Source organism: Hemibagrus wyckioides, linkage group LG21 (assembly GCF_019097595.1).
Source record: "Hemibagrus wyckioides isolate EC202008001 linkage group LG21, SWU_Hwy_1.0, whole genome shotgun sequence".
NCBI classification, from domain to species: domain Eukaryota; kingdom Metazoa; phylum Chordata; class Actinopteri; order Siluriformes; family Bagridae; genus Hemibagrus; species Hemibagrus wyckioides.
In genome coordinates, this window is record NC_080730.1 from 18,905,992 (window position 1) to 18,933,954 (window position 27,963).

General features: G+C 43.5%; 3 protein-coding genes across 7 annotated transcripts; 1 reads left to right on the forward strand and 2 right to left on the reverse strand.

Annotated features, from left to right (window-relative positions):
* The first annotated feature begins 1,123 nt into the window (after positions 1 to 1,123).
* Positions 1,124 to 9,943, forward strand: zbtb40 (zinc finger and BTB domain containing 40). Of its 5 annotated transcripts, none has more exons than XM_058372847.1 (18): positions 1,124 to 1,226; positions 2,057 to 2,574; positions 2,725 to 2,846; positions 3,057 to 3,243; positions 3,461 to 3,606; positions 3,977 to 4,118; positions 4,203 to 4,339; positions 4,637 to 4,820; positions 5,036 to 5,151; positions 5,832 to 6,003; positions 6,366 to 6,704; positions 6,831 to 7,037; positions 7,547 to 7,711; positions 7,801 to 8,015; positions 8,156 to 8,315; positions 8,431 to 8,466; positions 8,679 to 8,908; positions 9,214 to 9,943. In XM_058372847.1, exons 2-18 carry the CDS (start codon positions 2,064 to 2,066, stop codon positions 9,412 to 9,414), a joined length of 3,270 nt encoding a protein of 1,089 aa, XP_058228830.1. In that variant the 5' UTR covers positions 1,124 to 1,226; positions 2,057 to 2,063; the 3' UTR covers positions 9,415 to 9,943. The 5 variants fall into 5 exon arrangements, with proteins under 5 accessions (XP_058228830.1, XP_058228829.1, XP_058228832.1 ...); XM_058372846.1 differs by lacking the exon at positions 1,124 to 1,226 and adding an exon at positions 1,233 to 1,405; XM_058372849.1 differs by lacking the exon at positions 1,124 to 1,226 and adding an exon at positions 1,233 to 1,405 and having other exon boundaries at positions 6,372 to 6,704.
* Positions 9,944 to 10,939: 996 nt separating this feature from the next.
* LOC131342830 (probable transmembrane reductase CYB561D1) lies at positions 10,940 to 16,899 on the reverse strand. Its single transcript, XM_058374079.1, has 3 exons — positions 16,249 to 16,899; positions 14,391 to 14,428; positions 10,940 to 13,379 (listed from the first exon to the last, which is right to left on the reverse strand). The coding sequence occupies exons 1-3, from the start codon at positions 16,403 to 16,405 to the stop codon at positions 12,876 to 12,878; spliced, it is 699 nt and encodes a 232-aa protein (XP_058230062.1). The 5' UTR covers positions 16,406 to 16,899; the 3' UTR covers positions 10,940 to 12,875.
* A 1,005-nt stretch (positions 16,900 to 17,904) lies between these two features.
* Positions 17,905 to 26,210, reverse strand: atxn7l2a (ataxin 7-like 2a). Its single transcript, XM_058374210.1, has 10 exons — positions 26,081 to 26,210; positions 24,017 to 24,085; positions 23,548 to 23,896; positions 23,155 to 23,408; positions 22,666 to 22,748; positions 21,716 to 21,927; positions 21,239 to 21,419; positions 20,351 to 20,472; positions 19,192 to 20,014; positions 17,905 to 18,257 (listed from the first exon to the last, which is right to left on the reverse strand). Exons 1-10 carry the CDS (start codon positions 26,208 to 26,210, stop codon positions 18,240 to 18,242), a joined length of 2,241 nt encoding a protein of 746 aa, XP_058230193.1. The 3' UTR covers positions 17,905 to 18,239.
* Between the last annotated feature and the right edge of the window lie 1,753 nt (positions 26,211 to 27,963).

The following is a 27,963-nucleotide window of genomic DNA, read 5'->3' on the forward strand; positions in this document are numbered from 1 at the left end:
ATGGGCAATAAAGATCCTGTTTTTTCAAGCGTCAGAAGAATAACAGTTCAAAAGCATCTCCCTTTCTGAATGTCATTGGCAAATTCCCACAACTTTTTGTTTTGTTTTGTTTTGTTTTATTTGTCCCCCCACTCCAGATTTAGGATTCTCTCAGTAATGTTCTCTCTGTTGTGACTCCAGATTTCACAAGTAAGCTTTTGCACTCTTGTAAATATTGTAGATTTCTTCGTAGTCTCAAATATGACCAAAAAAATAAATTCAGATATATGATGTATACATGATGTCGATTATCTCTTGCTTGTGTGTAAATTCTGACGTTTTGTATTATTATTATTAGTAGTAGTAGTAGTAGTAGTAGTAGTAGTAGTAGTTTTGCTGGAGGTAGCAGAGCTGAATATGTTGAGGTTCTCTGACACAGTTGGACAGGATTAGGAACGAGTAAATCAGAGGGACAGCTCATGTTGGACGTTTGGGGGATGAAGTTAGGGAGGCCAGATTAAGATGTCTGGACATGTTCAGAGGAGGGAGAGTGAGTATATTGGTAGGAGAATGTTGGATATGAATCTGCCAGGCAAGAGGCAAAGAGGAAGGGCCAAGAGGAGATACATGGATGTAATAAATGAGGATATGAAGCAAGTGTTGAGGATGCAGAAGATAGGGATAGGTGGAGAGAGATGATTTGCTGTGGCCACCACTGAAGGGAAAAGCTGAAAGAAGATTATTATTATTATTTTTGCTTATTTCTAACCCCAATACCACCATCACCGTCCTTCTCCAGAGACGTAGAAGGGTTTCTGCTAAACCTGGGATTATAAAGATTAGATACTCAGCCCCTTTTGAGCATATATATGTAGAGAGAGAGAGAGAGAAAGAAGTGAAGAGGAATGAAAGAAGTAGTGAGAAGGCATCTGAGGGTTATTGTAACTGATGTACAAAGCCTTAAATAATCCAAACACATAAACATGTGTGTTATATATAAGCAGAAAGGCATTGAAAAGTTTACACACGCTCCTGTTTATCACATATTTGTAGTTGGGTGTCATTTTTAATATTGTTTATCTTTTGAAAAGTGCCTGTGTGGTTGTGGGTGTAGTAGTAGAAAGCCTGCGCATGCGCACTGTCGCGTTCAAAGCGTCGCCATTTTCAAAATCTTTATTTTCCCGATGAGAATGTTGTTCTCCGGCGGAGTTTAAATAAAGACCCGGATTATTTGAATAACACTGAAGGTAACGGGGTTAAGTCAGTATGGCGGTTGTGTTTGGGGGAGAAGAAATGAGCGGAGAAAGTGGACCGAAAAGGCTTTTAATTCCTTTGTATAGTCCTTTAATTTGTCTTTTTTGTTAGCAGCAGTTAACCCTCAGTGCTGGCTTGCTAAATTAGCTAGCAGAGTTAGCAGCTAGTCCTGGTGAGTGACGTAGAAACGGCGATGTTAGCAACCTGTTCATGAACATTACTCACTGAAAGGAACTATATTATTACAAATCCTTAATATTAAATGATGTATTTTTATTTATTTTTATTTATTTTTATTTATTTATTTAATTTATTTATTTATTCATCAGTGCAAGAATATTCTTGTACAATACAACTGAGACTGAATATGCAAATGAGGCGACAGCTCACGTGCTAATTTGCATATTGCAAATGTTTTTGTTTTGTTTCCACACAGAATTATTTTCTGGTTTGTTTTATTGTGAAAAATAACCCTAAATGCCAGACCTTTATGATATACAAAGTGCATAAAAATAATTTACAGACACCCCCCCCCCCCCCAAAAAAAAAAAAAAAAAAAAAAAGAAAAGAAAAAGGTCTCGAATGACATGAATGGGGAGAAACAGTTCATTTTGACCAGACAAACATAATTTTAGTCCAGGTCACGGTTCAATATGCTACGCCAATACATAAACCCTGGGGTACCACCTAGTTTCCTACCCGTTTTCTGATGGTGTTTAGGCTCCTGGTCCCACTCTCCTGATCATGCTGTCCAGTATGTTCCCCAATCCCAAATCCATGACTATAAATCACATAACCTGCCCTCACTTTGTCACCTGCACAGGTGCATCATGGAGCTCCCCAACTACAGCCGTCAGCTCATGCAGCAGCTGCAGACTTTGCGAAAAGAGTCCGAGTTCTGTGACTGCACCATCCTGGTGGGGGACACGGCTCATCCGGCGCACAAAGTGGTCCTGGCCGCCTCCAGCATGCTCTTTAAGTCTCTGCTCGAGACTTCGGACAGCATCTCCATCGACACGGCAGTGGTCACGGCGCAGGAGTTCACGTCTCTGCTGGACATGGCCTACCTGGGGAGGCTGGTGCCGGGCAAACACGACTTCACACGTCTTATCGCCGCTGCAGACAGCCTGCAGATGTTTGACGTGGCTGTGGGTTGCAAGAACATCCTGGACCAGCTTGTGAACCAGTCTGAAGATGCTCAGGGTTTGAAGCATCACACAGAGGTTGCTTTGAGAAAAAGAGAACAGCAAAGATTGCTTGATGGTTCTGGACCAGAGTTTGCATCAGAGGGACATGGGGACAGTATGAAGAGTCCAAGAAACAGACTGGAGTCACAAAATGGTGATTTATTTATTTATTTATTGTCAATATCAGGACGCTTCATTTGTGGTCTGTTATTTTATCTAGTGAATTATAATCCATAAATATTTACAAAAAACCCTCACCTGTCAGTAAGTGATCAGAGCTGTGGTGTGTAATATTGTTTACCAGAAGATGGCGCTGTGGAGCTGCTTTTACACAAACGTGGCGCTCTCATCAGGACCCTGCAGGACATCCAGCCGTTAATTAACATCCTTCGCACCTGGGACACGCTGTCAAGCCAGCAACAGCATGTGAGAATTGTGGACATAATTATGTTTCTCAGTCATCCATAAACTGAAATAAGTGCACAGTTATAACTCGGGGTCTGGATCGCTCGGAATCATAACATACCATAAGGACACCTGTTTATTACCAGCCTCAGTAATGATTGCTACCTAATAAGGGGTCATTCAGATTTGTATTGTCAGTGAGTCCTTTGATCTTTAACATTTCCTGCCCAGATGTTGCTGGAGTGTTTTGAAGGAGATCCAGATGTGGACATAGTTTTCCAGCGCCTCTTGGACCAGTTGAAGGATGGGCATGGTGCCTCAGTCCATGCTATTGTTACGCTGCTGGACCAGATAAAGAGCCTAAAGCCTGATCTGGAGTCAGCGGAGGAGAAGGAGCAGACAGGACCGGACCTCAAAGGTAATTGTATATGCCATTTATACAACAGTGCTGTTCAGTAGTTCTGATTCTGATTGGTCAGAAAGTTCAGCAGCTCTGATAGTAGTGCAGCTGCAAATCACAGGGTCTTTATTATCATTATTATTATTATTATTAGTTTGCATAAGTATATTATAAGTATATTATTGTATACTTGTCCTTTTTTAATAAATGACCCTAATATTCATAACATATACAGGGGGAGCCGTGGCCGAGGTTGCCAAGTCTACCGGACATCAGCGTGAGCTCGCTTCAGACCTGAAAGACTACCTCACAGGTGTGGAGAACGTATCTGAACTGCTCACCCGGACAGCGGACAGATGCAAGAGCGAAGACGTGAAGCAGGTGTGCAGCATACGATTCAGTGTAAAGATCTTTCTAGCACTCAGGTTGGTATCCAGGCAGTCAGCAGTGTAAGGGAGTACCTATAATGCACTTGGGTAGGATGCCATTTTGGACACAAGGCTAGCCAGTTTAGTTTAAATGCTCTCACTTTTGCCTTGTTGTTAATGCAGTGCTCAGTGTCCTTGATCCTGAAAGTGAGAAACATAACCAGGGGATCCATTAATCCAGAATTATCCATAATCCATAAGTTTAGAGGTCATGGATTTTTACATTGAATTGAACCCCAACAAAAAAGTTTTATCAGATACTGTGGATTACTAATGATGTTACTAATAGGATCTTAATTCTAGGTGTGAATTCCATATTGCAGGTTCTGCTGGAGTCCAGTGCAGAGCAGAATCATGGGCAGGTGCTGAGGAAGCTGCTGAGCACGCTCACTGAGAGAGGAATAGAGGAAAAATCTGTGCTGCTGCTGCTAAAGGAGGCTGAGGACTACAGCACAAATAACGCAGGTATTCTGTCCGAATGTGACATTGTGGGACACACACACACAGAGTCCTTATAATTTGATAACGCTTGTATATGACTCTTGTCAGATAAGAGGATGGATGACCACATTGGTGCATCCTTGTTGAGAACTTTCCAGAACAGACTGTGTGCGCTGAACCTTGAGGCTCAGATCATCTCCCGGAGTTTGAAGGAAGGGCCTGACATCCCGTCTGACCAGAGAGAGGTAACACACACACACACGTAATGTAGTGTATATTTTATTATTTATGCATTAAGTTAAAATTCATGAAACAAATAGCTTGTGAAAGTACAGATGGATCAGCCAATCACGTTCATTCACCTAAAATCACCCACGTAGATACCTGTTAAATTATTAGATTACTTTTTAATAAACTATTGCATTATATTATACTATTGAAATACTATATAAAATCCCTGTTCAGTCACTTTCCTCAAATTGAGACACTGTTTATTGATAATTACTTGTGTGTTATCTGTGTGTGTGTGTGTGTGTGTGTAGATCCTGCAGGAAGAGGCTGACAGTAAAATGGAGAAGCTGCTCAGTGCTGCTCTGGATGGAGGTTCGGTTCAGCCTCTGACGGTATGGAGGTTGTTGTTCTGGGCTGCGACTCAGAGCCCTGAGCTCCACCGTGTCACGCAGGAAATCAGGGCGAAACCAGAAGCTCAGGAATTTATCCACATGGGTATAATGAAGTGTTTTCTTTTTTGGCTTAGAATATAATTTATTCCTCAAATTGAGAAGTCGAACATGAACATGCTCAGAACTTCCTCAGTAACTCTGTCTAAATGTAACACATGTAAAACCCCACTGAGCTATCTGATCATTATCAGTAGTCTTTATGCAGCTCTGTACTGCGTTTTACACTCTCTCTCTCTCTCTCTCTCTCTCTTTTTCTAGCCGCCCGAGTGGATGCCTTGTTCAAGCACAGAAAGCTCATTCTAGAAACAATCAATGAAATCCCTGACCTGGAAAGAGCTGCGGGCGATTTGGACCGCGATAAAGACATCCGTGAGGTGAGTGTGTGTGAGATACACTGCTAATCGAACAGATTAGTCTCAGATTCTCTGTAGACGTGTTGAGGCGGCCGTGAGCACCACGCGCTGCGCTCTGCCCACGCTACCTGACCTGCATGTCTCCAGGAGGCGAAAGCGAGAAAAGAGTCCAAAAAAACCCCTGCTGACAGGAAGATGTTTCAGGTCACCGATTACGAAAACAGCACAACATGAAAATAGTTTCTTTCCTGTTGCAGTCTATCTGGTTAAAATGTTATATATAGACGTAAAGAAACAGAGCATGCTGTTATTGAAAGGTGGTTCCTGTTACCACCATGTAGATGGTTATATTCCAATAGCAGCACATCCTGGTGTTTTATTCCTGTTATACCACAGCACTTTTTATTTTTATTTATTAAAGAATATGTCTTACATCACAGCTATAAACAGTTCTTCCTTATCAGCCTCTCTTTTTCCTTTTTTTGGAATGAATAAGGGAAAAGCATGTTGCCAAGAAACTGCAAAACCCCTCTCAGTACTGCTAACTTAACAGGGACACACTCTAGCATTGTTCATAACTAACATGTCCCATGCTCTCAGAAATGATATTTATCAATAAATAACGATGTAACTTACCTGATCTGACATGAATGTGTTATAAATTGACATAACCTACGCATGAACTTGTGTAATTGTGTCAGTTCCTGCAGAGCTGCCGTGGTGCTGACGGAGGAACGGAGACCATGCAGCAGGTCCTGGAGCGAGTACTGAGCAGAGAGTCGTGGCACGTCCGGCCGCTTTGGCACCTCCTGTCCACCAGCCAGACGAACTTCCCCCAGCTTTCTGACCTCATCGACGAGCTCGGCCACGTGGGTAAGGCTTTGTCATTTATAATGCAGGCTGTAACATTATACGAAAGGAAATAAAAAGAACTGATGGGATTTAATTTTACATTTTATTTTTTAAAGTTTAAGTACAGTTTTTGTAATATAAATAAGAATATCAATAAATTATCTGATCATAAAAGAAACTTCACTTTCTGTGGCACTCAAGAACCTGTAATTGGGACCTGATGATGATGTGAACCAACACAATCCAACCAATCAGAATAAAGAGACGCCTCTACTTCCTAAGCGCCGCCTCTTGCACCAGCATTCAAAATGTCTACCCTTGTCGTTGGTTTAGGGAAGGTTTTCTAAGTACCAGGTAAAATCACTGATTGCAACTTTAATTAGATGCAGAGCACGATGAGGAGACTGCAGGCTCAGAGAAGGAGGAAGGGGAGAAGGAGGAAGATCGCACACACAGAAGGAGGAAGGGCGTGGTCGTGTCCTACAGCTGCCAGTGGTGCAACAAGACCTTCGACTTCAAGTGTCGTCTGCTGAAGCACCAGAAGCAGTGTGCGTTCTGTCCAGAGAGAGTGCAGCGCTGCACCGAGTGCCCTGCCATGTTTCCGTCAGTCACGGCTCTGCAGCAGCACCAAGCCGAGGTTCACAACGGCCCTCCGGTTAAGAGGAAGAAAGTAGAACCGGTGACGTGTGAGCTCTGTGGAAAGTCCTTTAAACACCCTTCTGGTAAGTGCACACACACACACACACACACAATGGTTTTGGCCACTCATTCCTGTATCTGAAGGAGATAAGTGAATCTGGATCAGAAACTGTGCTCTGGGATAGTTTAGGTTTGCTGTTGTGTTGCAGGTCTGTTGTACCACAGGCGCACTGAGCATTTGGAGGAACGGCCCTACGCATGTGAGGAATGCGGCGCCAAGTTTGCCGCCAACTCGTCCCTAAAGAACCACATGCGGCTGCACACGGGGGAGAAGCCGTACCTCTGCAAACACTGTGACATGAGTTTCGCCGTGGCCGCCGCACTGTCCTACCACACCAAGAAGAAACACTCGGAGGGTATGGCAGCACACAACACGTACACACCAGTCTCTTTACATGTCTTTACCTGTCTCTTAATATGTCTCCTATACCTGTCTCTACCTGTCCTGACCTGTCTTCATTTGTCTCCACTATTTGTCTATACCTGGCTTGTGTCTACTTGTATTTACACGCCTCTACCTGTCTCAGGTAAGATGTAGTTACATGTCTGTACCTGTCTCTTCCTATGTCTCCTATACCTGTCTCTACCTGTCCTGACCTGTCTTCATTTGTCTCCACTATTTGTCTATACCTGGCTTGTGTCTACTTGTATTTACACGCCTCTACCTGTCTCAGGTAAGATGTAGTTACATGTCTGTACCTGTCTCTTCCTATGTCTCCTATACCTGTCTCTACCTGTCCTGACCTGTCTTCATTTGTCTCCACTATTTGTCTATACCTGGCTTGTGTCTACTTGTATTTACACGCCTCTATCTGTCTCCACCCGTCTGAGGTAAGATGTATTTTTATGTCTCTACCTGTCCCAGGTAAGATGTATTCGTGTCAGTACTGCTCAGCTACGTTTGCGCAGTCCATCGAGCTGACACGGCACGTGCGCACGCACACAGGAGACAAACCGTATGTGTGTAGGGAGTGTGGGAAAGGCTTCAAACAAGCCAACGGGCTCTCAGTGCACTTGCAGACCTTCCACAGTAAGCACACACACATTCTGTATCTATAATTCACCACTGTACTGCAATGATTATAGACTCCTGCCCGAAAACCTGTGTCTCCGTGACAGATATCTCAGACCCGCACGACTGTCAGAAGTGTCGCGTGAGCTTCAGTTGCCTGGAGAAGCTTCGAGAGCACATTCTGGACGTTCACCCTAAAGAACTGCACCAGTGTCCCGAGTGCAGTAAGATCCTGAGCACTGCGGCTCAGCTGGAGAAACACATGAGCGTCCACGACGGCAGCAAACCCTACAGCTGCCAGAGTTGCCACAAATCCTACCAGGTGAATGGTTCTCATGGTCTAAAGACATGTGAATCATCTATTATAGCAGACATTTGGATCAGTTTTTGTGTGCTTCTGGTCAGGCTGTAATGAATATCATTGAGTAACGTTTGTGTGCATCTTTGTCTTGTGTGTATCAGACTCTTTCGGGTTTGTGGTACCACAATCGCACCACGCACCCAGACGCAGTGACGACGGAGGGCAGTCGCTCGATTTCACACCTTCTGCACTGTAAAATCTGCGATAAGACATTCTGCAACAGGAGCAGCTTATTTAAACACAATATAACCAAACACCCAGGTGAGGAAGGACCCTGGAGCCTCAGGCTGTATGATTACCGCCTGTCTGTAATTCAGTTCATCACGTTTTCATGCACAGTGTTTGAATTTTAGTGTTGTTGTTTTTTTTTAAAAAGAAACCCGTACTGTGAGTGAAAAGGAAGCACAAGCAGGTAAATATTGTCCTGATGTTCTGACAAAATAAAAATACGTAGCTTGATGGGTGAGAAAATATACCAAAAGCTGACCTTTATGGCTTAATACTTTGATGAAATAAGACTTCTAGGAGCATCTTGTTAACCGTGCTAGTATTTTACCTGATGCAATATTCAAGCTTCTCCTGAGATGTTCTCCTGAGACACGTTGAGGTGTGTGTTTCTCTCAGGTGCCGTTGTGTGGAGGTGTGTGTACTGTCCTCGTGCTATGAGCAGCGAGCAGAAGCTGCAGCAGCACATGTTGAGCGAACATGTGAGCCAGCAGGGATCCGTGTTTGCCTGCGCCGTCTGCTCGCTTTCCTTCCTAACCGAAGCCGAGTACCAGCAGCACTTCCTCATCAACCACGTGCAGCTTGTCCAGGAGGAGGCGTTACAGTCTCCTGGCCCCACCTCCCAAATGGTAACTCCTCCCACCAGCACAGGCCGTGTTTGTGCTCATGGTGTACAATTCTAAACTGTTTTTAATTACTGAAAAAAATAACCGAAACGCACTAACTCCTAAACAAATAAGGTTTTATGAATATGCAAATTGTGAACTTTGGTTTCTGGCTACCTTTAATCATTTTTATTTTGAACCACAATTGTTTAAAGCTATTAAGCTGATTTTTGTGACATCACTAGCATCTCAATTACGCACCAAACACAAGCAGATACTGCGTGCCATGAACTTTTTATTGTGTATAATGTAATTTTTCTTCCAATCAGGTGATCCAGACTGAAGATACCTCAGCTGAAGGGACGGAACAGATCGTAGGGCTCGACCAATCACAGCTGGCTGGTTCTCAGCAGGTGTTTGTTGCCCTGGGAGACGGCGGCGAGGCAGCGGCCGACTCGGGGATCGTTGCCGTTAATATGGAGGACTTGCTGACGGGACGCGTCACGCTGATCTGTGAGGAGAACCAGTAGAGTTATGTTTATAGAGGAGATCATATGTATTGACAAAACACACACGCACACACCTTTCTCTCTCAGCTTTAAACTTTAAAGGGTGCATCCTCTTTAAAGCATATATTTATACGTCATATAAAATAAATACAGTATATTAATGCTCACCTGCAACCTCACACAGCTCATGGTCCAGATTCAAGTCTTTAGCTATTCAGGATATTGGAGGTTCAGCACACGTGCGTGTGTGTGTGTGTGTGTGTTTGCACCACGTCATATGTGAGATGAAAGAGGGCCAGATGGCAGATGGAAAGATGTCAGCATGGTTCAGGCTGCTGCTGATGACCAGGTTAAATCCACTGATTTTATTTTCATAATCATTTTATATAATGTTTAAATTCCTTACTGATGGGACGGCAAATGTTTCTGTGCCTGCAAATACAGCAGCCTGTAATTTATTTTTTTCATTCCAACGTCTTACCGTCTCTGGCGTTTTATATGCACAGGAAAATGAGGTGTTATGGATTTATAAAGCTGCTATGGTAATGATTGCATTGTGTGTGTGTGTGTTTGTGAGTTCGTGTTGAACCCTTTCCGGCTGTCTGAACATCTATGGAGATGTCAAGGGCCCTGTCTTTATTTCCTCGTTCCTTTTAGTCCCAGAGACACCACGACTGTATAAAAATGTATATTCAAAGGTAATATAATTCTTAATAATATGGTTAAAGTGTGGAGGCTAGCACGCAAAATAGAGGGTTATTCCGCACATCTGTCGCCATCCCTCATACACTGCTTTTGGGAGTGTTTCAAGGTCCAACAGTTCTGGTCAGGTGATTTCATTTTGCAGTTTGGACCTAAGATCTGCCTACTCGGCCTTATGCAGGAACTCCTTTATGGTTTTAAAGGTAATCAGCTCTTGCAGATATTGCTACATTGTGCTCGCAAGTGTATTTTGTTGCAATGGATAATGGTCATAACCCCTCCAGTGGCCCAGTGGATAAGTATTTAGGTAGGGAATTTAGGTAGGGTATTTATTTAGTAGGGATTTATCCCTAACGAAGCCTACTCCACAGCGCTGAGAGACAAACCCTTTAGGTTTCATAGGATTTGGGACCCCTTCCTCAAATGTCTAGGTGTAGAGGCGGAACATGTGTCGTCCCTGGGAATAAAAATCTAGCGTGGATGGGATAGAGGTGACCCCCCCCCTTTTAATAATGTATGATATCCCTTTCTCTGTATTTTGCTGTTTTGTTTTTATTTTGTTGTATTACTATTATTTTAAATTATCCCTGAAATTGCCAAAAAAACAATAAAAATAAGAAAAACAATATTGAAAAATAGAAAATTAAAAAAAATTAAAAATTATATATTTTTTTAAATTAAAAATAAAAAGTAATAAATATTTAAAAAAATATAAAAATAATAAAAATATTTATCTTTCAAAATTTTTAATTCAGTCATGTCACCTGCTAGGATATGGTAATGATGCATTATTTGGAAACGATACGACGAGATTTTAAAAAAATAATTTATTCACACATTAAAATTTTGAAATAGAACTTTATTGCTGCTGTACATTTATACAAACCATCACTGCCATTTTCACCATTGAACCCATTTAATCCCTCAGCTTTGAAAGTGCGTATTAAATCTCACTGTAGTGCCTTTAGTAGAGTGTACCAGAAATGCTCTTCAGAAAGAAATAATCCAACACCAGAGCAGGAAAGTGTATTAAATCCACCCATTGGAGATCAGCTGCTTAGTAAGTGTAACAGTACAGTAAGGTAGTTTTAGAAAAACTTTGTGCTTTCATCCTCGTTTTACGTCACAAAAGTTAAAATCGGCTTTAAATCTAGTGTCCTTTCGTTAAAAACACCCACAGTTCGGCAAATACAAAGTTGACCTATTTTTGAGCGGTTAGATACCTAAACACTCCATACATTCACATTACAACCCTCACTCTGAGAGCATCAGGGGTTTTTGTGTTGTGATTCCTTTCAGTGTGTAACATGAAGCGGAACCAGGTAAAGTACCTCAGGGTCTCGGTTATCATCTGTGCGCACGTGTGTACTGTGCACAAGCACGTTTTTACACGTATAATGTGATTCATCAGCTTATTCGCTGTGATCTAGGCTGTGTGTATATTGTGAAGTCCTCCTGGCTATGGGTATGAGTGGTAATCGTGGGGAAGCTGAGGGTCTCATTTATCAAAGGACAAGTACAAAGCACCAGGACGTACACCAGATGTGTGTGTGTGGGCGCATAACTGAGAAATCCTACACCTTTCTCTGAATTATTTTGCATACAGGAACACCCTAAATTGCCATATATGGTAAGGAAATTCCGTTTGCAAGGTTCTCCAGCAAGGCTCCACATCCTCAACCAGGGCAAGATCAGATATCTTGCCAACGCTAGATGATTGATGGAAATGTAATTTTACATGATTACACTCTACCATTAATGCCTTGTGTATGCACATGAACACGAGTAAATCTCAGTGCAGGCACGTTCTCACACACAACTAGGAATGTGCGGATAATCACCATGACGTATATATTATAAAATACTTGTTTCTGATTGGCTCATAGATCGTATTTTTCTCTAAGGTAGATTCGTACAGGAGATTGGAAACGTAACCATGACTGCAAGGCCCATATTTTTATTGGGGACGATGGAGTAGCTATTATTGCTAACTGGAGACAGGCACTGTTTTAAAGGCTACATAAAGGCAGCTATCATTACCAAAACCACAGGTCAACATTTACCTCAGATGGGCCTCAGAAATACTCCAGAAATACTCGCAGCACACATTTCAAGGATAACACAACCCTTCTCCCCACAGGAGAGCACCAGAAATGTCAAACTCAGCAAACTGTAGCATATAGCGCCGTACTTTACCGTAAGAAAATGATCATAAATATTTGATAGATGCACGTCTAATCGGAGGCATAATACAGCTGTTAAGGTACAGGTGTACACACGTTATTCTATCCGTAAACGTACTTCTCAAATAAAACCGAATTCTTTAAGCAAACACACAAAAGTATACAACAACACCTTAATGATATAATAACACAGTGTGCAAGTACGTTTATACAGACGAGTCACGTGTCCCGTGAAGCTGCTTTTACGTACAGAGTCTTCAAATAAAATTGTAATTAACATGATAAAGGAATGACGATGGACGACAACCATAAGCGACTGACTGAAGCTAAGAGTTAGCTTATTTAGCTTGCACCTGGTTGTTAAGTGTTTAATACAGACAGCGTTGAGGCATGGTGATTAACTTTTTCTTCAGACGGGATGTTTGTTTAAAATTACACCGTAATTAGACTTGTTGGGCATTGCATCAAAGTTTTGTAAATTCAAGTCATAAAGAGACCTAGTAGTGTGACCACAAGAGTGATGCAGATCATTTTGGAACTCGTAAAGGCAGCAGATGTCCATCTTTTATTGCGTCAGTTTGTGCTCGTCGTGACCGTTTACGTGGTTAGCTTCTTCTTAGGCAGGAAGGTGTTTGTGATTTGATTCATCACCACTAGCGCAGGGAAGGGAGGCAGGAGCAGGAAGGCGTACCAAATCGGCCCCTTGACGGTGGCCTGGAACCAGTCGCTGAATAAGGCGGCGGTGATGGTGACGGTGGCCAGCAGGTAGGCCACCAGACCACAGGTGGCGTGGTAGAGCCGCAGCCGGGGCACGGAAACAGTGCGGATGAGCTTGGGGAAGAGCAGGCACACGCCGCAGGCCGCCTGGAGCACCGTGACCACCAGCGTCCCGACCCCCAGCAGGCTGTGCCACGTCTGCAGGTGGGGATGCTCCGACTTCCTCTTACTGGCCACCATGAAGCCGAGGCCCATGGCTGCAAACAGCAGCAGCAGCACCTGTATGACCCAGTGTGTGCGCACCTTCCCTTTACGAGACTTGAAGCAGCATGGAGAACCCTCAATTGAGAAGAGCAGGATCCCCTCCGTCATGCACACGCAGAACTGAGAGGAGAGAAAAGAGCAGGTTGAATTACACACGCTCATCTTTTCCTACTGCTGCTTCTGTGCCTGTCAGTCAGAGTGAAGGGGCGTGGCCTCAGACTCCACACAGCTAACATGTCACTTGGAGACATTTGTTTGTACTTTTGTACTTTTTCTTCCAAAGAGTAAATAGGAACAAACTTCAGCTAGGCAGCAAGAAAACCGAAGAAATGTCGGACGAAACGCTCCTAAGGAATCATTCGATCTGTCATTTAGATTTGCTGCTTTATTTAAAATCTCACTTCATAATTGAGATCTCACTTCATATAACTTCCTGTTTAGATTCCTCGCTGAATTCACAACAATGCTGCTTCAGAGTCGTCAGTACAACCCAGTGAATAAGACAGATGTGTGGTTAAATTGTAATTTCATGCTGTTTGCTTTTACTGGAACACTGTGAGCTAAAGTAGCTGATTATTAGGCTAAAATCCAGGATATTCTACATATGTTATAATCTTTAACTGGAAAAAAGGATCAATTTAACACCGCTGTTGATGGCTTCAGGAAGAGAAACTGTAAGCCACACCGTCACTGAGGGTTTATTATTGGCACCCGTTCCTCCACACAGTACAATAGGAGGCTGTGTACTGATGAGGAACAGGAAGGTCACGGCACGCTGCTCAGCACGTCACTGAGATGGAAAAGTGTTCTGCGTCCTGGGTCAGTCGTAACTATAGACCCTGGCCTGCCGAGGGGAGAGGCGCGAGCCTAATTATCTCACTGTTCCACCGTGTACGATTCATAATTCAGGAACGTGATGCATTATTCATGGATCGGCCTCGAGGCTGTGCGCCAGTTAGTCATTCATCATTCTCGAGCAACAACAACAAAAAAAAAGAAAAGAAAGGGAACAGTGCAAAAGGCTTGGAGAGACAAAAGGAATGAAAACAAAAGGATAAGGGCATTCTCTTCAGATCCAAAGGACTAACTGTTGTGTAATGTTTGGATTAAAGCTGTAGGCCGGGAACTTACCCCGAGCGACATGCAGAGCGGGTGCCAAGAAAAGAGACCTGCAAATAAACAAATGAGCATCTGGAGGTTAGCGTGAACACGGAAGATGAGCATGATTTGCATTTTCCATTTTTTTTTTTGCTTCTTCAAATACATTGCTACCTTTAAATCTGCTTGTGTGTTTTAGTCTCATGATCCCTGATCGCTAGGTGATAACTGAGCCCACTCTGAGGCTGATTCGGCCCTCTGATCTGATCTGATCTGATCTGATCTGATCTGATCTTCCCCAAATATTTGTGATCCTCATTTGTAGCCTAATCATTGGGCAGGACCTTGTGCAGTGTGGGGTGACGTGCAAGTCGTGTGTGAAGGACTGAGCAATGACAGTGACGCTGTGTTTCCTTTCATCTGACCTCAGCAGGAGCAAGTCTTTAAGATCCTCCAGATCAATGTTTGGGACCGAAACGTGTGTTGATTTGTTTTTTTGGGAAGACTGAAACTGAGATCTCTCAACCTGAGGATGTTGTAAATGTTAAAGTGATATTTTAGCAGGCAATCCAAATGCAGTCTAATAATCACGTCTACTCTGTTGGAAATATCAGATACTTTATCAGTGCCTCCTGCCGCCCCAGTGCTGTGCACATTTCTGCTTTTTTTCCTCAGAACTTTCATTCCTGCCTCAGCTCATATATCATTAACAAGTTGGGTCAAGCCTGTTTCACACTCAGCTTTCGCCTAATGTTACCTCTGGGTTTTTTTTAATCCCATCTCCTGCAAAAAGCAGGACATTCCAGGTTAAAGAGTTAGCTGGTTCTCTGAGGCAGCTCTGAAAAGGTATGAAGGAGCCTTGAGGCAAGTGTCAGCAGGAAAAAGACAAAAAAAAAAAAAAAGCCACATGCACAGTGCATAAGTATTTACCCCCTTTTAACCTTTCCACATTTTGTTGTGTTACATTCTGGAAGTGAACTGGATTTAATTGGGATTTTAGGTCCTACATTAACACAGTAACAGAGCGGGGATTGGTAGGATTCCCACCCTTCTGTCAACAAGTGTATGTTTGTGTGTGTTTTAATTAATTACAGGTGGAAAAAATCTGTGGTATGAATTCAAATAACAGCATGAATGCCAATAGGAGAAAACACCCAAACAGTCATTAAGCTGATTGAGAGAAGGGTTGGGTTAATTGCTGATGACTCAAATTGTTCTGTTCAGCCTCAGGACTAACCGGAAGGAGTTTACTTCCATTTATTTCCCAACAGAGATTCCCCCTATCAAATACTTTTTTAATCCATAAAACGTTTCGATTTTTGAATCAAAAGCAATATGTTTATCACTTCTAACAGTAATTGTTGTTATTACTAAATGCAGTGCTGTACAGAAGTTTTTGGCACATGCAAAGAAAGGCCGTGAAGCAAAGACACCTTCAAGGTTCAAAATTTCTACATTAAAAATACTATAAAGAGCAGTAACTACATAAAGTTAGTGTCTTTGCTTTACAAATACATCGGAGTGGTCTCAGGTCCAACTTTGTGCATATTATATAATTATAATATATATATATTGTTAGGATTTTTAATGCTTAATAATTATTACTTAATAATGTTTTTTGTAGATCTGTAATGTGCTTAATATTTATTCATAACTTACACTAAGACTAAACACTGAGATTTTAATCCAAAAACAGCAAAACGAACATATTCAAAAATTATTATATTATTATTATTATTATTATTATACTGAAGCAAAGCCCCAGGGTAAGTTGCAGTAGGACTAATTCCACATGATATATATATATATATATATATAGAGAGAGAGAGAGAGAGAGAGAGAGAGAGAGAGAGAGAGAGAGAAATAATAAATAAAGAGTTAATAAACTTACTGGTTCCCGGTCGGGACAGGACGCCGATGAGCGCGGTGAAGCCGAGAGCGACACAATGCGCGGCCACGAGAGCGACTTTGCGCATGCACGCGTACAGCCAGTATTCGCGCATCCCGAGACCCTCACCAACCGGACTGTATTCCACTCCTGGCCGCATCTCTCTCTCTCTCTCTCCCTCTCCCTCTCTCTCTCTCTCTCTCTCTCTGTCTATCTATCTGTATGTCTGTGTGTGTTGTCCGTCTCTCGCCTTATTAGTGTAACTCAGGTCGGAGACGAACACACCGAGCCACGTCTGTTGTGTCCAGTAACACCGCGCGTGCAGGGCTGTCCGTGCTGTGGTCATGTTAGACCGGGATTCTGCTCTCTCTTCTTCTTCTTATTACTCTGCCACCTAGGCGACATGAGCGCCGAAACAAAAACACCGAACGGACAATTGACACTTCCGGGTGCGTGAGGTTCGTTAATTCGTGTCGCTCAAATAAATAAAAAGTTGACACTTCTTTTAGGGTGTAAAGATGTTCAACATCGAGTGACACACCGTGTAACAACTCGTTCCTGGATGGAAACGAACACACGGGACATTTTAAATACCTTCAGAGGGAAAAAAAATTGTTACGTCACGACTCACTGTCCATTCCGTGAGGAGGGAAGTGTCGTCTCTGTGGGCGATACCATCATGAAGACAAAAATGGGGGGGAGGGGGGACTAGCCCATATCGGAGAGAAAAAGGCGTGGCTCGCGGTATTTCACGGCAACATCAGCCGTGTAATAATACTTAAAATACTACTGATAAGATTTATAGAAATAATTAATACGTCTAATACTACAGCTAATAGAACTCTGCCACTACTACTATTAAACATTTTATATATAATATATCTATTATATATACATATAAACATCAAATAATAAATTATAGTATTAATAATATTTCAAAGATTATATATTACTATTACAACTACTCGACATTGTATTGCCAAAGGTTTTGGGACACCCCTCGAGATCATTGAATTCAGGGGTTGGGCTCGGCCCCTTAGTTCCAGTGAAAGGAACTCTTAATGCTTCAGCTTCATACCAAGACATTTTGGACAATTTCATGCTTTGTGGGAACAGTTTGGGGATGACCCCTTCCTGTTCCAACATGACTGCACACCAGTGACCAAATCAAGGTCCATAAAGACATGGATGAGTGAGTTTGGTGTGGAGGAACTTGACTATCCTGCACAGAGTCCTGACCTCAACCCCATAGAACACCTTTGGGATGAATTAGAGAGGAGACTGTGAACCAGACCTTCTTGTCCGACATTAGTGCCTGACCTCACAAATGTGCTTCTAGAGGAATGGTCAAAAATTCCCATAAACACACTCCTAAACTTTGTGGAAAGCCTTCCCAGAAGAGTTGGAGCCGTTATAGCTGCAAAGGGCAGGACAACTCCATATTACATTCATGTGCATGTAAAGGCAGACGTCCCAGTTTTGCCCTGGCTCGCAGTCTCCACTCTAATTCATCCCAAAGGTGTTCTATAGGGTTGAGGTCTGGACTGTGCAGGCCAGTCAAAGTTCCTCCACACCAAACTCCCCCATCCATATATTACTAATTACTCTTAATAATAACAACGCAAAATTAATTAAATGATAGTAACAACACACTCACTGTCAAGTATAAAGAATATTTTAATCCATTTTTATAAATCAACATTTATATAGCAGCATGTCCAGTAGATTGTGAGGTATTTCTGAATTCACGGAGAAATTCACTCCCCCCATCATCTGCCATTCACTCGCACTCACATTCATATATTGGCTTTTTAAAAGGACCATTGTCAACATAATGATCCACACTGGTCTAACACTTCCAGACTCGCAGACACACAACACACTCGAACTCTCACCCACACACACACACATACACACGCAGATGCACACACACGTCTGGAGACTTGGGTCCACAGTCCATACAAGTTTGCAGTGCTCCCCAGTTAGTGGCTTGCTCAGCGATGGAGTTTTGGCTGTGAAGAAAAAAAGCAGACCGTCAGTATCACCGAAAGGCATCTTATGGTCCAGTTATCTGTTCAGAAAAAATCAAGTATCATAGCCAGCAGTGCATCTATACATCAATTCAGGAGTCATGTTTGCTTTTTTATTCATCAGATCTTAATAATAATCTCTCATCATATACTAGCTAGTAGCTACACTCTCTCTTGTCCTGTTGTATTAGAGCAAGGCTAACATTACCACAATGACTCCTAATCCTAATACTGAGCAACTCCACTTTTACTCACACTACCCATTAGTGCCTTTATCCCTTCTTTTTTGTGGCTCAACTGTGATGTCGCCACTTTTAGCCCAACCACAGGAAATGCGAAATGTGCTGCATGTCTTGAATAAAAAAATGCCTTAGAAGAGTGAATGATGTGAAACTACTCCTGAATAAAAGCAGAAACTGTCCTTCAGCAGCAGCTGCAATTCACAAATCATCAGTTGGTACCTGGATGAATTAACGATGATTCTATTCCTGTTGTATTGTTGTATCACTCGCAATGAGTTTATAACAGCAGGCAAAATACGTGCTGATGCCGCTCGGGTTTGTTGCATTTTGGGTCATTTTTGAGACGAGTTTAAAATGCATTTTAATATCGTGACAAAGCCCAATAAAAGACAAGACAATTTTAGTTCCATTTTTGTACACCAAAAACTGCTGAACTGGAACTAGACACAGAAAGAGACTGTAGGTAATTGTGTAGAGGATTGGGGCTGGTCACTGGGTAACGACTCAGGAAATTACTGAAGCTAATGATCTGAATTTGATATTGTAAATAAATTAATATGCATTAAATGCAATAAATGTGGCCATAGAGCTACAGGGATTAGAGCACTAGTTTACAGCAGTAGTATGTTTATTTGACATGTGAAGGCACTTTACACCTTCTGGTTTACACTCACCTTGGGCGCACTGAGCTTCTTCTCCCCTCCTACGGGCAGTGGCGCTCCTTTGCGCTCTTTCCAGGTGTAGAAGCCGGAGTGAGGTGGGGTGGGCAGCCGGTGCGCTTTGGAGGGGGGAGATGAGTCGCTGCTCTTGCGTTTCTTGCCCAGACCTCTGTGCTCGTATCCAGGAGGCCTGCCGTGGTGTCCTGAGTTTCCTGCTCGCCCAGATGCGCCTGGCTCCGTGGGCGAGGTTCGGCCTGGCGCATGAGTCCGCTTAAATGGCCACGGCTCGGCCCGGCTCTGCTTGTGACCCGGCGACAACGAGCCGTTTGTCTGTCCGTGAGATGATGGCGGCGCTAAAGCCGGAATCTGAGCCGCCGACGTTTTGCCAGATCCGAGTGACCGGGCTCGGTCCCGATCCGGGCTCACACAGTTCCTGTCCGGGCTGACCGTATCGGCCTCGCTCAGAGAGCCTTTCCGCTTTGTGGGAGTGGCCGGTTCAGCCCGCTCCGTTTCCCTGAGACGCAGCTGCTGCTTGCTGGGTCTGCCGATGGGGTTTCTGGACCGCCCCGTGCCTAGCTGCGTGGCAGTCTGAGCGGGTTTGGAGTGCGCTGCGGACTGGGAACCTCCGGATTTCTCAGACTGAGCCGAAGCCCTGCTGCTGGAGGAACTGTCCCTGCCTGCTCCGTGCGAAGAAAATGAAGACGACTTGAGGGAGGTGGCACTGGGATTTCCTGTCCTCTGCCTGGAATGATGGGAAGTGAAGGATGGGGAAGAAGGAATGGCTGAAGGCTTGGCTGAGGAACTCTGGGACTGAGGCTCGGATGCTTGAGGTATTTTCCTAAAGAGGGGGGAAAAGTATAAATATAATCATACTGAGTTTGTCTCGCCCAGATGCTGGAGAGTTCTGTTAAACAGAGATTTAAAAAAAGGCAACATCTGGTTTATGTGCTTATGTATGTAATCAGGGGCAGCCGGAGTAAATGTGTTTTAACAGAGAAATCCATAAACAAATATCAAAACCCATCAGTCCGCCACCATCCGTTTATTATTCAGCTTAAATTATGCTGCTTGTCCCCCGTACGAGTCCCTCTGTACGTCACTATAGAAACGATAACTTTAAATAATGAGTTAATGAATGAAATGAAGTCAGTTGTAGATTGAAGGCGAAACTCACTTCCACAGGTGAGCGCTGAGGTGACTCTCCACCATGGCACTCACAGCGGACCGCAGGTGATGAAGCCGCCTGTCGAATGTGAAGACGCCGTGACCCAGAGCAAAACTACCAAATGTACACACCTGAAAGAGGAAAAAAAAAACAGTTTCTTTCTCATACATAACGAACTGCTCCATTCAAAAAACGTGAAGCTGTGCAAAAATATTAAGATGTTATTGATTTTGTGTGGCAGTCAAAGACAGGGTTGTTTCACAGACGTCTCCTCGGGGCCTCCCAGACTCTCAATACGTTTATTAAAAACCAGACTCAGCACATCTGATTTAACTTAGGCGCTGTCGGGCTGAGCCAGGTGTGTTAGCGCTGGAATTTAACCTCCTGGTTGTGCTGGATGGCGGCTCGAACGCTCGGACACTCTGACAGACATTTAATCAGTTCTGTTTCAACAAGGATACAAATCCCGAAGAATAAAGCTAAGCCTAGGACAAAAAAAAACAAAAACGCAGTGGTAGAGCCAGGAAACCGTCTGCATTTGATGAACAACAGTTAAAGGTCATTTCCTTAAGGGACAAAAGGAAATCCAGACAAACGCTTGCTCAGCATCTGGCACCCACGTCAAAACCTCGACTGTGAGACGTCTTAAGGAATACTTTTGGAGGCAGTGTGGCAGAGCCAAGTCTGAGAGCTCAGTGCTGAATTATAAGGCTGTGTGTCTGTATGCGAGTGCTTCAGTCATGGTCAAGGGTTTAAGTGGAATCTCATCAAACTCAGTGAAAGGATGAATGTAAAAAAATCTTTAAATCAAAAAAGTGATAAAACCTGGAAGTCAAATGAACGTGACCTTCTCAGTCCTGTTTGTTTTTGTGTGTATAAATATATAAGCTGAGGTACCGCGAGTGGTTTAGGATGCCAGGGGCTGGAATGCCAGTCGGCAGGTTCGTCGTTGCCCTCTCCCTCGCTCTCATCACTGACTGAGATTCGACCCTGAGTGAGAGGGGAGGACGCCCGAGCCACACCCTCCTCCCGAACCGCCCTCTCCTCCTCGGGGGCGTTCTCCGATAACGTTCGCGTCCTGTTACAGAAAACACACACACACACGAAATTAGAGAGCAAAAAACAATATATATATATATATATATATATATATATATATATATATATATATATATATATATATATATATATATATATATATATACACACACACATATATACATATACACACACACACACACACACACACACACACACCACCCAACTAAATCTACAGGTGCATACGTTCTCTGACTCGGACATAAGATTTAAAACTCCTATTCGAGGTGTTCTGACTGATTACGAGACCCGAGACGCTCCGACTCTGGCTCTTACCTGAAGGCAGGAGAGTTGCTCAGGGGTCTCCTGCAGTGCGGCGAGGCGTTCGGCTCTCGGGGAGTCTCGGGGCTCTGGGACTGGGCGGCCGATTCCTCGTGGCTCTGAGCGTTACGCTCTCTGTTTTTCGAGCCCATCTTCAGCTCCGCCACCAGCTGGTCAAAGTTCTTACTTCGACCCATGACCTTTCGCCGCTCGTGAATGGAGTGGATCTGAAGGAGGGAAAGAGAACAAGTGGGTTGTTTTAATTGTATTCGGTTAATGTGTGTATTATATTAGATTAAAGAGAAAAACAGACGTCCAGATAAACACTTTCCACATTAAAGCTATGAATCAGTTTGATACCGATATTTAAACAAAATTGTGCCTTTTTTTTTTAGTAAACATTGACTATTTCTGGTTGCTGACCGTCGCTGTTCATAATAATATAGTAATTAATTATATTATAATTCTTGTTCTTTTTTTGTGTTGCAATATTTGCAGCTCTTCCTTCTTCCCCTCAACCTGAATATCTAAAAAAAAAAACAACCTTAAATAAGGCACTGTTAACCAAGTTGGACAAAGGACAGAGGGTCATTTCCTGTAATTCCTTCCTCATTTCCTGTAAGTCATGTCCGTGTAACTTCCTGTCAGCCTATAGACGTAGACATTAATTTCAAAAACGGCTGTTCAACCTCAAGGAACGCAGCACTCTCTCTCTCTCTCTCTCTCTCTCACACATATTTAAGAAAGCAGAAACTAATCTACCTCCACGTAGATACTGCACAAAGAACTTTAATTTATTGTATGAGGCAATAGTTTGGTTTCCCAGCCTTAAAACCTCATTTTAGCAGCTGATGTGTTCAGAACTGAGCCAAAATTATAGCTGTTAATATTACGATGAGGTTGTTTCTGTATTATGAGTACAGTAATGGTTTTAGGCAGATGGAGGAGGAGGAGATGGGACTCACATTGCAGGTTAACAGCCGCGTACAAACTTTCTTCCTCTCTGGATCCAACACGCCGCAGTGTTTGTCCAGGTCACACTGTTTTTCTGCAGGAAGTAGAGACAGGAGATATTTTTGTCCATTTTAAGTTAATGATAATGACCACTTCAGAAAATGTAATGTGTCAAATATGGAAGCATGCAAAATACAGAAATACAGGGTGTCCCTAAAGTCTCCAATCACAGAGAGAAATTATCTCTTAAAGCAAAATGTCTACCAAAATTTTTCATTCTTCATGTTATTACAAGTTTATATATTTTTTTCAGCTAGTCTTTATGAATGCCTTAGACAAAAGGAGAAACATGTTCATTTGTTCTATGTATGGAGATTTCCGGGACTCCCTGTAATTAAGGTTTTCTGAGAAACATGACAAACATCAGCGTGTCAGTGTGATGCAGCTCCGCCTAAACAGAAGCTAAAAGCTCAGGGCACGCGATCTCAGCTAGCGCTTACTTGAGGTCTTATACGGCCGGTTGCTGCGGGCGTGTGGTGCCGTGGCGTTGACCGTGCCAGACTCCGCTCTCTGGGCCGGGGATTTCTCCGTGGAGCCCGGCGAGGGTCGGCTGGGCGAGGGGCCTCCGAAGGGCCACGGCGGGTCTCTGAGGCTTGGGGGAGGTGAGCTACGTGGGGGCTCCAGTGGTGGAGGCTGCTTGAAGACAGTGGACTCCGAGTGACCAGAACTGGATGACTTTTCCATAGGCGAAAGGCTGCGTGAGGAGTTGAGCAACACCGAACACAAAAGAAAGATCTCAGTTAGAGGGGGTTACGGCAAACAGACGTGTGATTTCACTTATTCAAGCTGTCTTGGTTAAATCTGACTATTAGTTTATTCTGTGTTCCGCTTACCGAACTCCGTCCTTGGGCGTCTTGGTGTGTTTGAACTGAGGTGGAGTGGAGGGTGATTGGGGAGATGGGCGGGTCGCTCCTCCACCTCCTCCTCCTCCGCTCTGGCTCTTCCCGCTCCAGCTGCCTGCTCCATGGCCGGCGGTGGGCGGGGCGTGTCCATGGCGGGCGTGTGAGCGCTGCTGGCCGGCCGGCGGTGTGGAGCGCTGGTGTGCATAGAGCTTCCCGACCGAGCCGTGCCTCCTCTCACAGTGCTTCTCAAACGCCTGCGGCTTCACCACCTGACTGCAGTGGCTGCACACCACCAGGTAAAAGTCGTCGTGTCCAGGATAGTGACCGAAGATCGACATATCTGTGAAGAGGATCGCTGATCTTGATTTTTTTTTTTCCATTACCATTAAACAGAAAGGCAATTTATATAGATTTTAGGGACGCGAAGGTGTGATAAGAACAGGAAAGGATGAATCCATACCCTCCTTCCTCAGCGTCATGGTTTCCGTCGTTTTTTTGCCATTCTTGCTGCAGTCGTCCCCATCGGACCCTGAAAGAGAAAAAAACTCCGATCATGTAGTTGCAGCTCACTACTGAAGGGCTTTGTGATGCGATAATGGTGACGCTCTGCTCCCAAGACCTGATTTATTGAACTTTGATCAAAAAGATCAATCATAAATCAGATGCACAAAAGGGTAAGAGAATGAAAAAAGATCCAGAGTGAGAGGTCTGTGGTAAACCAGTGAGGTTTTACTGTTAGCTCGCTCATTCATATTTGTTTGAGGATGCAAATGAGTCCAATATACAAATTCACACTAAGCATCTTAGTGAAGCGTCAACGTTAAACTGCTTAGTGGTTTCAATCCGTTGTTATTTTGCAATGGCGAGACGCCGGAAAACACCGCTTTTGTCTCCGTTAAGTGTTCCATATCAAACTGCGCCTTCCTTTTCGACCACTACAGAGTCTTGTTTTCCAGGAAATAATGTCAGCTTCATTCTATGTCAGGAAGTGGAGTAAAACTGTCCGCAAACATCATTCTCATGAGAATCTTGGACAAGCTCTAGGCTCGTGGTGCCTTCACAGGTCATTTTCATCCCCACTGTTAAAAGGGTTTGGGTTGAGACAGCTGATGTGCATGTGTCTCGAGCAAATCTTGTGTTGTTTCTCTTCTCCTCGGGTGTGGAGAAAGTACAGTGTGTGTACCTGTAGCTCCAGGTACGTGTTAAAGTGATGCGTTGTAGGTGTCACGTGCTGAATCCCAAATACCTCCACACTTCCTTTATATATGCACTACATAGGGTCGTGTAACTGTAACGGTGTTTACCACCCATGTAGTGCACTTTAAAGGTCTAAGAGGGAGCCATTTAAGATCCAGCCAAGGTTGTGGGTGGGACACGGCGCCCCCAAAAATCTGACCAACAAGCGTTTTAAAGCATCTGGAGCGCTGCCAGACAATACGAACACGGAACACGGTTTCTATTAGCTAGCATCAGGCTAGGCTTTTATTAAGACAGTATTAATAAAAGCTAAATCCTTTCCTAAATACCGAAAACCAAGCCAGATATATTAACAGCGGAAGGTGGAAACATCTGGCTGATTAATATGTATTAAAAACAGGCCACTGTTCTAAACGTTTTTAGTTAGCCTCATCAGGTCTATTAGCTTTATAGCTAGCATTAAAAAAAAACTCCTCCATAACCGGCGCGTTATTTTTTTTTCTCGCCTGTATTCCGACATAGTTCCGCCTCCTTCGCTGCGATTGGCTAGTACACACAGTCCCGCTCGTGAGTTACAACTATTCACCAATAACGGTGGGGAAGGCGGGATGCGCCTAACCAATCCTTGCACGAGAGACGAGGTTTTCGGCGGAATACCGGTAGGGGAAAAAATAACGTATCACCGGCGTCTAGTCGAGTACAGAAAAGAGAGAGCAGAGCTAGGCTAGGACCGAAAATATAGCAGGGTTGCCAGATTGGCTGCTGTTTAGAGACAAATAACAGTTTAAAATACTTCCAGCTGACATCAAACCGTCTGGAAATTGTATCCAAATAAGATCTAAGTATAATCACTGTCTTTTTACATAAGTATTTATTGGTAAATCTACGGGATTTAGAAACCTTCCATTTCTCATGCACGACCTGGCAACCCTGAGCTACAGTTAGCTCGGTGGCTAAGCTAAGCGTCTGTGCTGAAAGTTGTTCGACCAAATGTATGCGTTCCAGCCTTGCAAAAAAGTAGATTGTGCGACATGGTTTCATTTTACACTTGTGCCAATTTTTTCTCCACGCGTATTTGTGTTTCGAAACAAAGAGACGATTTAAACTAAGTAATGAAGTGAGCTCGCGCAACCTACTCCAGAGACCAAGTAGGCACGAAGAGGACCTGAGGGAAACCAGGGGAACCGGCCAGCGCTAGGACCTGGCAGGTTCTTTGTTTGGGTAACATTGGTTAGGGATGCCGTGCCTTTCCGCGAAAATAAACCACATCCGAACGACTTTTTTTACCGAAATATCAGGAAAAACTGATGGAAACGTAATCACTCACCGTCCGATGCTGTCAGGTTAATCCTCTCTGCCCAAACGCTCCAGCTTTGACCCACGAAATCATCGAGACAAGGCACCCGCCGTTCCAGAGCAGCCATTACTTTAACTGCGCGTTCACGCACCGCCATCATCACGGCGCGGCGAGTCACTTACGTCATACTGCGCGCTCCCGCGAGCGGAGCCAGCAACCCCTGTACGCGCGGCCCTTCCTGTGTGTAGAACCTAAACATGTGATCCTCACACCATAACTACTTACTTTACTGATCATAAGTTGTTTTATTGCACTTTATAACTCCATAACCTATAGTATTTCGTAGTACTTTAATGTCTTTTTGCTAGTTTTAATAGGGGTCCAAGCACATTGTGATGCAAGGCCAAACACAGCCAGACGGTGGCACTATAACGCTCTGCTTAACGCTCGCACAGGTTTTCATTGGGTTCTGCCAAACAAAAAAAGCCCCATGAACCCTTTAATTATGCCAATTTAGATAGTTTTTGCCAGTCTGCATGAAAAGTTTTTTGCCGAATCTTGTATCTGGTGGATCTTTCACATGTCTGAACATCAACAGAGATCATAATCAGTCTGGCCGCTACACACCAATCAGTCGTAGAGGGGCAGAGCTTGGGTTGCTCTAACAACTGTAACTAAAAATTGGATCCATCCATCCATTGTCTATACCCGCTTTATTCCTAATTAGGGTCACGGGGATCTGCTGGAGCCTATCCCAGCACACATTGGGTGAAAGGCAGGGGTACACCCTGGACAGGTCACCAGTCCATCACAATGACACACATATAGACAGACTCACTCTCACTCCTATGGGCAATTTAGAATTACCAGTCAACCTAATGTGCATGTTTTTGGACTGTCCGAGAAACCGGAGTACCCGGAGTAAACCCACACAGGCACGGGGAGAACATGCAAACTTCACACAGAAAGGCCCCTGCCTGTTCGAACCTGGGATTCGAACCCAGGACCTTCTTGCTGTGAGGCAACAGTGCACTGGTGGCAAAATACAGTTCCTTTTCTGTGTACAGACTAACATTGAGGCAACATGGCCGCTCTCACCGTGTACACTGTAAAGTTCCACTCCACTCCTTTTAAATGAGTTAAGAGTAACTTTAAACAGTTCACACACAAACAGACACAGTACTTGGTTAAATCTATAACACTGACAGTACTAATCCATGTTCTGAGAAGCTAATCATCCACAATTGAGATATCACTAACATTAGCCAGCTAGTTTGTCACTACTACTACTAACTGTTTTGTTGCTGGTTTTCTGACTCTGTTGTTGCTCTCCTGCAATTTCAGCTGAAAACGTTGCATGACTGTTCAGTACAGTAGAACAGGGCCAGTGTCCAGGCCTGGAAGTGTAAAAGTGGAGTTAAAGATTGTCGTGTTTTTGTCTGTCAGAGCAAACCAAAGACACAATTTCCAGGAAACGGCTGTGTTTTTGTTTTTTTCCATTTCACACAAGGAAAAAACGTCTAAATTGCCATTTCTGAAGCTCCACGATCGCAGCATCGCTACAAGGTTCTCAGGACCTTTGTGGGGTTTGGGTTGTGGCCATTACAGAGGGTGAATGAATAATAAGAACCTCAATAATTAGAAAATAAACAGTGCTTAAATAATGTCGGTGTCTGTTGTGTTGGTGGAAAGTTGAGAAATGATAAAGGTTTTTGCATTTTGAGCCTAATATCTGAATAGTAATCGAAATGTTCTGGGGTATATTTTATTTATTTATTGTCAGCTGCATGGATAAAAAGTTTGAGAGCCAAATTGTCTGTGTAACTTGATAAGAAATGGCATTTTAATTACAGATTTGTGCTTGTTTTTTTTTTAATGTTGTTTATATTTTGTCATAGAAATTATAGTTGATG

What these genes read in the sequence shown, in the direction of transcription:
- zbtb40 (XM_058372847.1), top strand. Translation starts at nt 2,064, where the DNA reads ATGGAGCTCCCCAACTACAGCCGTCAGCTCATGCAGCAGCTGCAGACT. An exon ending in TCCCGTCTGACCAGAGAGAG is followed by an intron (nt 4,340 to 4,636) that starts GTAACACACACA and finishes GTGTGTGTGTAG; the next exon opens with ATCCTGCAGGAAGAGGCTGA. An exon ending in CTGGCCCCACCTCCCAAATG is followed by an intron (nt 8,909 to 9,213) that starts GTAACTCCTCCC and finishes TCTTCCAATCAG; the next exon opens with GTGATCCAGACTGAAGATAC.
- LOC131342830 (XM_058374079.1), bottom strand. Translation starts at nt 16,405, where the DNA reads ATGCGGCCAGGAGTGGAATACAGTCCGGTTGGTGAGGGTCTCGGGATG. An exon ending in CCTGTCCCGACCGGGAACCA is followed by an intron (nt 14,429 to 16,248) that starts GTAAGTTTATTA and finishes GTTTATTTGCAG; the next exon opens with GTCTCTTTTCTTGGCACCCG. An exon ending in CGCTCTGCATGTCGCTCGGG is followed by an intron (nt 13,380 to 14,390) that starts GTAAGTTCCCGG and finishes CTCTCCTCTCAG; the next exon opens with TTCTGCGTGTGCATGACGGA.
- atxn7l2a (XM_058374210.1), bottom strand. Translation starts at nt 26,210, where the DNA reads ATGATGGCGGTGCGTGAACGCGCAGTTAAAGTAATGGCTGCTCTGGAA. An exon ending in CCGGCCGTATAAGACCTCAA is followed by an intron (nt 22,749 to 23,154) that starts GTAAGCGCTAGC and finishes TACTTCCTGCAG; the next exon opens with AAAAACAGTGTGACCTGGAC. An exon ending in GGCATCCTAAACCACTCGCG is followed by an intron (nt 20,473 to 21,238) that starts GTACCTCAGCTT and finishes TTCCTCTTTCAG; the next exon opens with GTGTGTACATTTGGTAGTTT.